A 14,811-nucleotide genomic window follows, 5' to 3' on the forward strand; every position below is an offset into this window, starting at 1 on the left:
ATCAGTGATTTAAGTGCAAAGCACTTTTCTTTAGAATACTTTTCTGGTTTTCTCTCCTCCCTTTAAATAATTTGGATTTTTCAGGACCACCCAGAAGCTTCACTATTTTAAGATGTGCCTACCTACTTCTTTCTTGGTCAGGGCCACCAATGGATCTGAAATAGCTACAGGAAGGTCCACATATTATATTTCTATTTCTAACTTCTTTCAAATAGAATTCAAGTCTGAAGAGAAAGTTTCAAGAATATATTTGAAGTGACTGCACATCATTCAACGTTCACATCATTTTTCACAGCAATCAAGCTAAGATAACAGTAACACAGCAGCACAAATCTCAAGGTTAAACAGTAGTTATTTATGAACTGTTATGTTTATCCCTCGGTTGATCCTAATTTCAAATGTCTTTGTTCATTTACTAAAGCACTAGTTTGACTCCATACAGTCATTTATTCAGAGCCCACTGACGCAAGACATTATACTAAACACTAAACACTGTAAGGCTAAAAAAAAGGTGAATCAGATATGGATCCCACCCTCAACTAGCTTATGCTCAAGTGATAATATAAGATTTTATACAAAAATATGATGCAGAAAATGAAATGTGTTCAGACAGTGGTACAGGTAAAGTACTTTATGAATGATTTTGTTGCAGTCTCTTGACTGAATAACATCAAGAATTATCTGTCAAATAATAAAAATTATTCAAGACAGAAAAGATCTTTGCACTTGTCTACATAATAAGGTACCATCAGTTTGTGTAAAAATCAGTTATATAGACTGAGTTCATATTAGTGCTATGTGAAACAAACAAGTCGATTAAAATTTGTCAGCATTTTCTATTATAGAATCCAGCACAGGTACATATAATAGAAAATATAAACTACACTTATCCTTGTTAAAGTAGTCATACTGGCGAAGAGTAGAACTTCAATATGATCACTTGGTCAAAAATTCCCCCATTGAGTCAAGTTGTTCATTTTTGTGAGGCTCCTTAGTTTGGGTTCAAATCTTGCCTCTACTGTTTTCTAGCTATATGATCTTGGGCATATTTCCTCATTTGTAAATTGGAATTAATAGTCCTGAGACAAAGATGTGGGTGTAAGTAGTTTATCTGACAGCTGATCCAAGAGGTTTGAGTGGGAAGTGAGTAAGTGAGAGGGGGGAGGGGGAACGACAATAAACTGCTATGCTGTGAGCAGTTACCACTGCGGGTAACTGGTGCAATCCCACTGGACTCCTCTAGGGGGTGGTGTCTAATGTACCTTGCACTTTCCCAACCTGAGGGATGAGGAAGCTGGGATATTAATCTACCCACCCCTGTCGGTCATTGACTGAACACGGTGGCTGCACAGCCTCTGCCAAACAGGGAGAATCCTCAGACAGAAAAACTACAAGTATCTAGCAGGAAGCTTTCAGGAACTGCGTGAGATGAAGAGATACAGGTGGAATACAAATAGCATCTGTTACAACCCCCTACTTCAAAGGGACATAGTGAGGATTAAATGGGGTAATGTATGTAGAGTCTTTGGTCAATGCACAGTACATAATAATGCTCAAAAAAAGTTAGTTTTCTCACATTCCTTTGAATTTGAGGAGGCAGGCCTACCTCTTGTGTGCGTATATGAATGTGTATGTGTATGTGTGTGTGTGTATATAATTTCTCTCCTTTTTTCCTCTACAAAACAGGGATACCCTCTAATTAGTGAGGTGAAGGATTTGGTTCTGAGATTCCTAAAAATTATATAGAGATGTTTATGACTTTGAATTTAGACCTAATAGATTAGAAAACAACTAACCACTGCAACTGACCACTGCCATTAAACCAAGGAAATTAGATTTTATTTCATAGGAAACTGGAAAGTTTCACCATTCTAAATGCAGAAAGTGAAGCATATTCCCATTAACAACATCAGTGATTTCATCCACTGTAGTGAGAGAGAAGATCTGTGTTCCTGCGGTCCTCATAAATGACGTATCAGTGAAATAGAAACTTAAATTTCATAACCATGTTATACAATCTGCCAGATTAAAAGTGAGAGCAATAGAAACTCAACCTTCAATACTTCTCACAGTTTACCTGTGGCCTTCTCTTCAAAGAGCAGTAATTCATAAGATTTTTCCTATTTATATGAAACTGTTTCTCGTCAAGGATGCTTGCTCCAAGAAGGAATATCAAGGCCTTACCTTTTTTCTATAATTTCCTGTCCCCAATTCAAACCACTCACAAATTCCCTGTTAATAAAAGTAACTGTAATTAGATTCCTTTACTCTGTGCTTACAATTATGTTCCATTAATTCTAGACTTTTTTTCTCCCACATTTTAACATCTCTGAAATAGACTGTCAAACTCAGTGGCATCTGACAACTGCTGGCTTCCAGGCTCCAGCGCTCCAGACCTGCTATTGCTGTCAGTGCCTGTGTATGCACAGTCTTTGTCTTAGCTGTTCATATTATGTCAGTTCAACCAACAGATGTGCAATGGCCATGCTCTCCTGTCAAATTGATTATCATTTAAAATATCTTTTTAAATTACACTATGATTCATCACTGAACAAAAAAGTACACAGAAAGTCATGGGAATAGAACAGTTGGAAGTAAAAATCTGAAATTAATGAAGCAAATATTCATGACAGAAGAATGGCAGCAATTCCGTATGTTCTTGCAAAGCAAAAGCTAAGTGCTTCCCAGGATGTAAAACAAGAAGATACAGATAGGAGAAATGTGTTATGTTTTGTTACTCAGACACATGCACACAGATTACTATCCTATGCCAAACAATATAACTGAAGTAGGAGAAACTGCCAAATCCCTGGGATAGATGTGGTTTGATTAATTAATGTGTCACACAGGACTATTGTTAGAGTAGTAAACATCAATTTGTCTAAAATTTCTTGCTAACTATGGACAGAAGCTGCTTAACTTGCAGCAACATATGATTCAACTAAAGGGAAAAAAAGCCAAGCTTTGAGCTGGGGCAAAAAAGGAAAACTTTTAGAATGGATATTAGGGGCTCAGAAAAAAAATCATGAAAGCAACAGTGGTACACACTTAAGGCTACATCAAAATGCCCTACACGGCACATGGGACAATGCTGTCTGCAAAAACAGACAGCGATGACCTGTAGTTGAAAGGTGACTTATGAGAATCAAACTTTGAATGTGAAGAAGTTTCAGGAATACCTTAATCAATTTATGTTGCTTAAATCTTTCCTCTTACTTAGGCTTCACAGTATGATGTGATTAAATTTATATCTAAGTCCAAAAGAGCTCTTTCAATAATCATTTAAAACTTTAAATGATAAAAAACACTATGTCATAGTTTAACTGGAACTGTTTTTTTTTTTTCTAAGTGGTCCATAAGATAATATTGTCACTTACAATGGATGACATCTTACTGTTAAAAATACATTAGTAACAAAAGCTACCAATTTTTGGAGACTGTATATGCCCGGCACCGCATTTGGCACTTTTGTACATTACCTCAATTAGTCCTTATATGAATCTTCAGAGATATATAAAGGGTGTCCTCATAACACCTGCACATCTTTGACAAGTAGTTTCCAAATGAGGTAACACATGTAATATTTTTTTTAAATATGGTTTAGTGCTTCTAAGGTAGCATTAATAGTAGCAACAGTAGTAGTAATAGTGGTGGTGGTGGTGGTGGTAGTAGTATTCTGGTCTTCTAGTTGACACAGGTAACTAAACATCAAAACCTTGAATCTGAAAATGGTGGTGAAGACACTCAAGGGAGGCTCAGTATATGGTCTAGTTCAATGAGACCAAACAAGCGATATAATTTTCTTACTTTGTGTAAGAAATAGAATTGTATTACTGAAAAAGAAAAACCTAATTATGTATTTTTTTATTCAATGTTTATTGTGTTTAAGTAAATCATGTACAAATCTAATGAAGGCCAGATTATGCAGTAAAAAAATACACATTAGGTGATTATACCTCAAATGTAAAAAGAAATTCCATGTATAACAGCTCCTCAGATGCTGACATGGCCCTTCTCCCAACAACTGTGTGAAAAGCAGTGAGCCTCTGGTTCTGAGAACCTCTGAACTGGCAGATTCCTCACTCTGCACAAACTGTGTTTTCCATCAAACTCCAGGCATGCCTTCATGAGAAAGGCATTGGAGAGCCAATTTCACTCATGTTCTTCTTCTGTACCATCTGTTTATTGGTTCAGTAGAAATATAAAGTAAAAGTAAGGTAAAATCAAATTTGGATGGCTGTTGCCACCTTTCTTCTAAGCAGAACCAGTCCTTGGGGTCTGATCTCATTCATCAATGTACAGATAAGGAAACCAGTGCTCAGAGGGTTCCATAATCTGCCTAACAATGCCCAGCTATTTAAGTATTTTCTCTAAAAAGGATGTGAACTCCAGTCTGACATAATATTCTTTTCAATTGATATACTGCAATTTGTACTATCCAACTAATACTAATAGTATTTAGGTTGCTTTCAGGATTTCGTAATTATAAATATCAACATTATGGTACCAAATGGATTTTAGTTTAATACTTTCAGTGCATTAACTTAGATTACTGGTGCCCAAGTGTTGGATTAGTTTTATGACCCACATTTTCCTAGAAGAATCTCTGTAAAGAATAGATGGGTGTGTCTATTTCACTACATGTCTGTCAGTATTATTTATTACCAAATTTGACTAAATCAATATAAGTGAAGTGTACCTAATAGTTGTTTACACGTGCATATATTCATCACTGGTAAGATAGAAAATTTTTATGTTAACTGATTTGAATTACAGGATATGTAAATGAATATATGTGTAAATATTTATGTGTAGTAGTCCAGCTATCAATCTACCTATATCTTTTACCATCTGTACGGGAAAGATCAAGTTTTCTTTTTTAGAATCTCCCCCAAATTTGAAGTTGTTTGCAAAAAAAACGGGGTGGTGCAAACTAGAAACAGAATGCTTCCTTTTTTAAAATGATTTTTTAAGAGCTATACAGTTGTTGGAGGAGAATCTGTAATTGTGTACAACATTATGAAAATAAATGAGGTATCAAGCAATCTCTAGATACTTATATCCAACTATATGCTTAATTTAAGCTTTAATTCTGTGAGGATATAAAAGAATCCGTCCTTAAATTCATTAGAATACAAGACAAGCACACAGACAATTTTTAGAGAATGTAATGAGAGCTAAATTATGTCATACCCCTATGTGAAAGCCAGAATAAACAGGGAAGAAATGAAAACTGATCTGCCTCTTAAAGAGGGTGGATAGAGGGGTAAAGAAAAGATACTATTTTAGGTAAAGAAAAAAGTTCTACTAGCCCTGGCTTGATGGAAAGAAGTTGTGTACCCATGGAAAGTCACCTTTCCCAGAACGATGTGGGGAAGCTGGGGAGCTGCAGAAAAATAATTTTAGAAAGAAGATATTAGTGGAGCCAAGTGACTGAAAGTCCTGAATGCCTGGCACTGAAATCCAAACTGAACCAGGAGCAGAGAGCCATGGAAAGTATGTAAGCAGATGTGTGACAGGAGGGCAGTGGGCTGAGTCTTGCAGAGAGGTGCAGGGCGTACCAACACAGAGGCATGGGCAGAAAGGCTACTTCAAGTGCCAGAAAGCCAGATAGAATAACAAGGACACAAGCCAAGGGGGAGTTCTAAGAAACATTTCCAAATGAACAACAACAGGCCAAGGTGACTGACTAAACCTGGAGGTGCAGCTCTGTGTGTAGTTACAGTACAGAGAGAGCGCTGGTTTTAGACGAAAGAGTCACCAAGTTCTTTGTATACATTTCTAAAAAAATGCAATGTCCCAAAAATGTCAAAATTATCTCTTTGCCATTATTAGACTCAAACTAGGTAGAGTAAAGGAATTTTAAGAAAATTGTAACTAATGTAAATATACTTCTAGCAAGGTTTCAGATTGGTAAGTATTATGAGGATGATGATAATCATTATTTTCTTCATTGTGGCAGTGTGATTTTTACTTACTTAGTTATTTATATATAATCACACCTTATTTTACAAAGGATTTGAGGTAACATACAGTGAGAGTAGAGCTTCAATTAATTAATTCCTTGTTCATTTATTTAGTCTCTTTATTCTTAAATGCATGAGTAATATAAATATGTCCATTACAGCACTGTTTCAAAGCTCATACAACTCAAAAACAAAACAGAAATAACCCAATCAAGAAATAGGTGGATGACCTAAACAAATGTTTCTCCATTGAAGACATACAAATGGCCAATAGCCACATGAAAAAATGCTCAGTACTGCTCTAATTATCAGAGAAATGCAAATCAAAACTACAATGAGGTATCACCTCACACCAATTAGAATGCCCATCATTAAAAGTCCACAAATGATAAATACTGGAGAGGACATGGAGAAAAGGAAACCCTCTTACACTGCTGGTGGGAATGTATTTTGGTGAAGCCATTATGGAAAACAATATGGAGATTTCTCAAAAAACTAAAAATAGACTTACCATATGATCCAACAATCTCACTCCTGGGCATATATCCAGAGGAAATATTCAAATTTGAATATTTGAATTCAAAAAAAAATATATAGTAGTATTATATATATTCATATATATATGTATATATGAATGGAATACTACTCAGCCATAAAAAAGAATAAAGTAATGCCATTTGCAGCAACATGGATGGACCTGGAGATTGTCATACCAAGTGAAGTAAGCCAGAAAGAGAAAGAAAAATACCATATGATATCACTCATATGTGGAATCTAAAAAAATAACACAAATGAACTTATTTACAAATGAGAAACAGATTCACAGAGATAGAAAACAAACTTATGGTTACCAGGGTGGGGGAAGTGTGGAGGGATAAATTGGGAGTTTGGGATTTGCAGATACTAACATATATACATAAAATAGATAAACAACAAGGTGCTATGGTATAGCACAAGGAACTATATTCAATATCTTGTAATAGTCTATAATGAAAAAATATGAAAAGGAATATATATATATTTATATATGTATAACTGAATCACTATGCTGTACACCAAAAATTAACACATTTATAAACCAACTATATTTCAATTTTTAAAAAAGCACTGTTTCATATTTGATATACATAAGGAAAGTTTAAAAAATTACACATCACCACTTGTATCCTGTATTCTAGTTGGCTACTCTTCTGATATATTTCAATTATTTCAGTTTTTAAAACAGCAAGCAGGGTATCACAAAGGCTCTGAGATACATTATATTTAACTCTGCGGAGAAGAGTATTAAATTACATAACACCAGTTGCATCTAACTAGCAACAACACAGAGTATGTGGCCATTATGAACATAAAACTAATTCTTTCATGTTTATCTTGCTGGCTAAGATCATGGGAATTACCAAAATATTTACTTTCTGCACTATGTTCCCATAGACAGTTACAATTGTGATGATACTTTAACAGTCATAATGGCAGACTTGATACTGACACCAGACTTCCTCCTTTTGTTTGCCTTTTAAGAAGAAGTCATTAATAACAGTAATGATTAGCCATCTCAGTCATCACTCAAACCAGACAGGAGGCACAATGGCCCTTATATCAAATCTGACCTGTGACGTAGAAGTCTTTAAGTCTTGTAAGTAAGCCTTGATAAGTCTCTCTACACAATAGGGTTTCCTATTATAAACATCTGTTTTCTCACATGAACCATGTTGAAAATGTTAAAAATAAGTTTCTCTCTCCATATCAGTTTGTAAAAGGAATAATCAATCAAAAAGTAAGGCTGAAGGTCCAAATCTCCTTCTCCCACTGATGTAAATTTCCGTCTTAACTTTCCCAGGGGATTTTAAAGTTCAATCCTAGGGAAGGTAAAAGAACACAATAAAGCTTTTTTTTTTTTTCAAATAATAGATAATATGTACTAAAGATATTAAGTGCACTTTGAAAGAAAAGAAAAAGTCAGGCAAGATGCTGTGCAATGTGCCAATATTTCTTCCAACTCTAGGACTGTATGTAATCAGGTCCCCAAACTACTGCACTATTGCTCTTTTCTTTAGAGATTCCTCTGGAATCAACTGGAACACATTGATATTTAGAGCAGAAGAAGTCAGAGGCAGCCATTTGGAAATGCCAATACTGCTCTTCCTTGCTCTCTTGCCATCTGCTGGACTTAAAGAATATTAGTCATCTAAGCTGTTTACTAGGAAAATGAGGGCAGATCCGTACAGAGATCAGTAAGGGCACAGAGGATTCATGCACATACCACTCCAAGTGATAGTCACTACCTAGAATGCTGTATTCAAAAGGATTTTGAGCCCATATGCAAGCTCAACAGTAAAGAATCAATGACAATCATAATGCCTACCAAGGCCATGTAAAGGGAGAACAGTAGCACTTTGAAATAATGCCATATAAAGCAACATGGATGGATCTAGAGATTATCATACTAAGTGAAGTGTTAAGTCAGAAAGAGGACAAATATATGATATCACTTATATGTGGAATCTAAAAAAATGATACAAATGAACTTATTTACAAAACAGAAACAGACTCACAGACAAAGGTATGGTTCCCAAATAGGAAAGGTGGGGAGGGATAAATTAGGAGTTTGGGATTAGCAGATACAAACTACTATATATCAAAACTAATACAACATTGTAAATCAACTATACTTCAATTTAAAAAATTGTTTTAAATAGCCACATATGGCAAGTGGCTGCCATAATAGACAGCCAACATGTTTATGGATGAATATGACTATAATATGTTTGCTTGCTATGTTGAAGTAAATCCACAAAGGATGGGTACTAAGTCTATTTGGTTTATTGAGGTATGCTAAGTGCCTAGATCACTGCCTGAAACAAAGCAGGGGCTCAATAAATATTCGTTGAATGAATAAATGGCTGGATAAAAGATTTTTCCTCTTAGGCCAATCCTGAGGTATATACAGTTTAGCAGTTTTTGGCTTCTATACAACATCATACAGGGAGATGTGTGTAATAAGACAACTAAACACTCTTGGACTCAAATCAGTAACACATTGACCTAAGTAGTGACAGTATTTTCCGTGGAGCTTCAAGTTGATAGAGGATCAGTACAGGCATATTTAAATTCTACACTGAGAATTCAAACTACTCTGAAATATCCTCAGCCCCTAACTTGAAAAGTAAGAAAACAATTCACTTTAGAATTTCCCTATGTGGTAATAGAACATTATTTGAGGCAAAACTTCTTCATTATCAGTAGACAGTAGAGGCAATACTGTATCAAATCCACAGTTGGAACTGAGTTTAAGAGCTCTTTTTGGAAACACTAAATAGAACATTCAATGTATTTCTTAAAGTGAAAGGGAGTATTCCTACAAAAACACATTGGGCATATATAACTTACAGTGCCTTAAAAAAATCACATTTAAAGTCTGCAACACCAACATTTATTCGCCCCCTAAATACTACTGAGAAGTGACAAAAATAGAAAATCATTATTAAAGAGACAGATCAAGGAAAACAATGATGAATTTTGTTCCAAATGGGATGACATTTTTTAAAATACTGATATTATAGTGCAAAGAACTATGTTACCAGTATTATTTATTATTGCTAATAAATAGCATAACTTTATTCATTAGCAATAATAAATTCTAAACACTTTTCCTTTGTGAATCTGAGGCTATTAAGAAGAAAATATTCCTGATTTGACTATGGTATTTAACCTGCCTTGTGACACATGCCATCTAAATAACAATCCACAAACCATTATGCAGTGTTATTTGAACCATAAATAAAATACCTTCTGAGCACTTTCCCCTATCTCTCAATATTTGTGGGGACATCTGACCTTGAACTGGGAGTCTCTTCTGAAAATGTTGCCCACACGTCTAAAGTTCTCCCCCTCACACATGTACTCTGCCATCCACCCTCAACCAAACCATCAAAATTACATTCAGATTTTTGTGGTATCGTAATAACTTCAATATGGGATATATTTTCAACGTTCTGGTCAGAGACTTCTTTCTTCCCCGCCTCACCCTCCTTCCAAGTTATTTCAGGTTTGCATATTTCATTTTCACATCTCAGCAGGATACCCATCATATAACATTTATTTGTGAGGTCTAAAGGCATAATGTGGAGGACTGTGAACTAGCATGTCAAAACCACATACTGCATGGGTACGTCTTAAAGAATGAAAAAGGATTCCCTTTTTTTCCTCAAGATATATAAACTGTCTCAACAGGATAAGTCCAAAGTGAATACCAAACCTAATTAAAGATGAAGAACATAACAAGCAGTATTTAAATGTCTTTTTTGATTCATTCTTCTCCAAGTTATGTTTTTATCAAATGTCCTGTCTCATTAATGACTTCAATAGACATAAAGAGTATACACACCTTCCAATCTCACCAAATTCAGGAAAGAGTTGCAATCATTTTCCCTTACATGTTTTGGGAGGTGTGACAGCAGAAAATACAGAGGCAGGGTAGAAAGGGCTTTGAGAAGATGCTAAGTCCATTCACCCGCCTGCAGGGATGAGCGCACTTATCTACTCCTAGCAAAATGAGGCTGTTTCTAAAGATCTCTAGAGTCGGAAATACCACAATTTCTCTTGGGACTCAATTTCTACATTTGAGAACGTTTATTTCTAAGAAATTCTTCCTTTGGGTCTAACCATGCTTCAGGGCCAGCTTCAGGAGCATGTGAGCTGTGTGACTGCACAGGGCCCCATGCTCAGTTTAATGCTTTGTTGTCACCTTCTGGAAATCCTTAATAATTTTATCTTTGAATAAGTGTTTTGTAAGTGAAGTCTGATGAGACAATGAAGCGTGTGTGCGAAGGGAAAATATATACAGTATGCAAGCATCCTTCCTCCTTTCCCCTATTCACATACAGCTCTGTGAGCTCAGAATTCCCATGGCCCCAGGATGAGTGGGAGTTCATGGAGACTCAAAGTAAGCAGGAGGAAGGCCTGTTACGTCTAGACTGATTAAGCAAAGGAACTGACAGCCCCAAGAGGCTTTTCATTTGAACCAGAACTTGTTTTGAATGAAGAAAGAAGGCAATAGATTCAAAGAAACAGGAATGACTAAGGAAACCCACTATACTCCTGTTACTTCCCTGTATTATCCAGCCACTTACACTGAAAATGGTAACATAGAAGGAAAGGGAAACAGAGTGACACAGAGCTCCTTTTCCTTTAGTCCTTCCTTACTCAGCAGGAAGCTGAAATGTTGGTACATGTGCACATGTTAAGAAGTGAAATAAAGACAATTAAGCTTTGTGCAGTGATTCTACAGTTCTGTAAAAACAGAATACAGATGCATGTATGAGCTACCAAATGCAAATTGTATAATTGTGGTGATTGTTTAAATTTTTCTTTATTTAGAAGAACATAAATAAATAGCAAGCAAAAACACCATGATGAGAGAGAGACCACAGAAACTAAAAAGCTATGTTTTTAGTATCTGTTTTACCAGCACTTTAGCATTTTTTCTTACTTTTTTGAACAAGGTTATCTGCATTTTCATTTTGCACTGAGACCTGTAAATTACACAGCTGGCCTTGCCCTGCTTCCTCACGATCCAGATTAGAGCCACTGCATCTGTTCTGCCAGTCACCTCCTGTTAGCTTTCACCCTTTTCTCCACTCATTTACCTAACAAATATTGACTGCCCTATGGTGAGGCACTGTGCCATGCACTGAGAATATTAAAATGAGTAAGATACAATTCCTGCCCACAAGTGTAGTCGAGGAGACAAGTCCCTGTGAAAAGGTAGCAATATCTACCTTGCATGACTTTAGTAAGGATGATAAATAATAAACATAAAATGCAGAAACCACTTCTAATGATGATTAGCACTCTATTCAATCACCTCATTCAATTCTTATTATAATTTATTGGGCAGGTAACTTAATTATTCCCATTTTATAGCTACAGAAGCAGAGATTTAGATCAGTTAAGAAACTTGACCAGAAGGACTTTGCCATTAAGTGGTAGAACCAAGATCTGAGGCCACCCAAGTCTTTTTGACTACTAAATCTGAGTTCATAAGTGATAGTTATTATTCTTATTAAAATAATTCTAACCATTGCATTTGTTATTTTCTAGTATTACAGTGTCTACATTTCTAGATCCTCAAAGGCCAATTTTAGCTGTAATTTTATCAATTTAAAAAATGTGTACTTTAAATTTTTTTCCAAACTATTTTCACTATTTTGCTGATGATATAAACTATAGATTGATTTCTTTTACTATGATAATTTTTAAACTCAACTGTAGAAAATTAGATTTAATTGACAAAGCTTGTGATTTTCAAAATTGTGTTCATGACTTTGCTAAATATAGTAGACAGGTTAAAAACGTGCTTTGGAAGCAGACAGACTCAGGTCCAAACTGTGGCTCTACCACCCACTAGTTTCAGAAAGTTACTTAACTCTCAAAGCCTAAATTTTTCCATATGTAAAATAAGGATTGAAAACAGTACCTTAACTATATTATAGGTCCATGTTAAAGTTAAATGAGATAATCCTTGTGAAATAGTTAAAATAGCACCTGGAACCTAGTAAGCACCCAAAAATGTTAGTTTTAGTAGTAGTATTTTCAGTACCATGTTCTCATAGCTATGTTTAAAAATGAATCTGAAATGACTTTTTTCTTGAAACGGTTTTCTCTAATACAAAAAAAAAATCAAGGGTTTCTAATTTCTAAGAAGGATATTATTTCTTTGTAAGTAAAATCATGCAAAAATGGTACCTGGTGGTCAAATACCTCTACGAATTCAAGGGATCAAAGATGTTTTTATTTATATCATTGTTCACCCAAAACAAATGGGTGAAGTACTGAAATACAAACCCTATTTCTTCCTTTTTTTGTTCTAAACTGCCTATTCAAAGGGTCAAGAGTAAAAGAGTTTATAAACTACATATAAAAAACTATATAAATGTAACAAAATATTCTTGTCATTTAGCAAGGCTATCTCAGTTTTCTCTAACTCTTGAAGTGACACTTAAATTTAAGAATGTTGAGCAAATTAAAATGGCTGAACTGTTTTCTCTGGCGGAAAAGGAAAGGATTAGCTAATCTGAAGGTTTACTGCCATCACTCAGGAGGTCAAATGACTCTTTCCCTGGCTTCTAAGTGATTGAAGAGCACATAAAAAAGACTGGATACCACATAAAAATGGACTATATACCTACTTTTTAAATAGCTCTACAAAAAAGGCCTGTATTTGACACTTTTACTATAGTTTAAAGAAAAGGAAAACAGGATTTGAATTAAAAAAACAAAACAAAATAAAGCCTTCATTTGATACCTTAGAAAACATGATAGCCATGTGATATCTTCCTAAAACCACAATCTTTTCAATAATGCTAGCTGTTACCACTGCAGGTTTGTGGATCCTTACCAGTTCTGGAGTATCCTGCTGCAGCGGCAGAAATGCCGCCTCCAGAATAGCCATCTGGTCAGCGCTAAGCTTTTGCCACAGCCCGATCAGCAGAATCACCAAATGGGTGGCACTCTTCAGCCTGGTGAATGACTGGAACAGATTGTCTTGGTTTTCCTCTACTGCATCTGCTAGAGCGATTACCTGCAGAAATTACGAACTTCGGTTAGGGATAATTTCACAATTCTTGAGCCCTCAACAAATTACATTTGGCACACTCTTGTTTTTCTTTAAAACAACTTGATGAACTTTGTCTTCCACAAACACAAGCTATGTTGAGTAATAAAAGAGTTATCATTCATCTGTTCACTTCCTTCTTTAAAAAAAAAAATGCTCAAAGTAATTCCAAATCCATATGGCCAAGAGATGAAAATATCCATGAAATCAGCTTAATGGCGACATTGTTCAGTGTCTGCTTCAACATTGATTCACCTTCTATAATATATAAGTAATCTCCAGTACAGTTATTACAGTCTTTATTACTAGTCATTGAGATTGATCAATTTAAAAAATTCTTATCAAAGTAACTGCATCTGCCTTGTGATTTAGAGTAATAACTTCATTATACCCTTTTAGAAAATAACTGTCTTCCTCTGATTGTTATTTTTTACATGCTAATAGTGTTAAGATAGCCAATATTTATTATATCTGAAAGGTAGATAATGTTCAAACATTTGACCAAACAATATCATTTTTAACACAAATGTCAGGCACCAGCCTATAGGGACCTGAAAGAAAAAAAAAATGTTCAGGGTGTGTTAGCTTTACAATGCCAAATCTACTTAGGATAAAATTGGCAGGAGTCAATAGAATTGGCTTTTTTTTCATCCTCTTGAATAGTCCTGTGGAAAAAAGAACTAAAGTAACAATTGGATAGAACATCCAAGACTGCCCATTGGCGTTTTATTTTATTTTAATGTCTTGGTGAATTTTGTGCTCATTAAAGGTAATGAACTGACTGGCCCAGAGGCTCAAGGCGTCTGACAGCCCCCAGAACAGGAATAGCAAAAGCCAGGGCAATGTGAGCCCCTTTCTACAAGTCCCGGCCAGTTTGAGGAACTGGAGCTCAGATGAGTTTCAGAAGTCTAGTGCAGATGATCCATTTGGTGATATTTCATGGCTTACTGACATTGGCCCAAAGGGCCTAGTAAAAATTCAACATTCAAACAAGTACAGTCTACAGCTGTGTGGTCTCCCAAATGCCATGCAGGAGAGGAACTGCAGAGGGGACTGTCTTCAGAGAGTCTGGGAGAAGTAGGTTAGAGAAAGACAAAGCGCCTGAAGGCCTTTGCCTGACAATGCTTGGCAAACCAGGTTTCTTTGCCACTTGGTTGAGGGCTTGCAGGAATTATGAAAGGCAATCACAATTCACATTCAGTTCTACAGCGAGCCCTGATAGTTTGGACC

At 35.6% G+C, this 14,811-nt stretch overlaps 1 protein-coding gene across 8 annotated transcripts in view; it reads right to left on the reverse strand.

Moving 5' to 3' along the window:
* Nucleotides 1-14,811, reverse strand: part of BBS9 (Bardet-Biedl syndrome 9) — a 383,745-nt gene that overhangs the window by 68,644 nt on the left and 300,290 nt on the right. For all 8 annotated transcript variants that reach the window (XM_064487454.1, XM_064487458.1, XM_064487457.1 and 5 more), the window contains one exon: nucleotides 13,366-13,548. In XM_064487454.1, coding sequence (XP_064343524.1) covers nucleotides 13,366-13,548 — 183 coding nt within the window. The remainder of the gene's footprint in view (nucleotides 1-13,365; nucleotides 13,549-14,811) is intronic.

This window comes from Camelus dromedarius, chromosome 7 (assembly GCF_036321535.1).
Source record: "Camelus dromedarius isolate mCamDro1 chromosome 7, mCamDro1.pat, whole genome shotgun sequence".
In the NCBI taxonomy this organism is placed as follows: Eukaryota; Metazoa; Chordata; class Mammalia; order Artiodactyla; family Camelidae; genus Camelus; species Camelus dromedarius.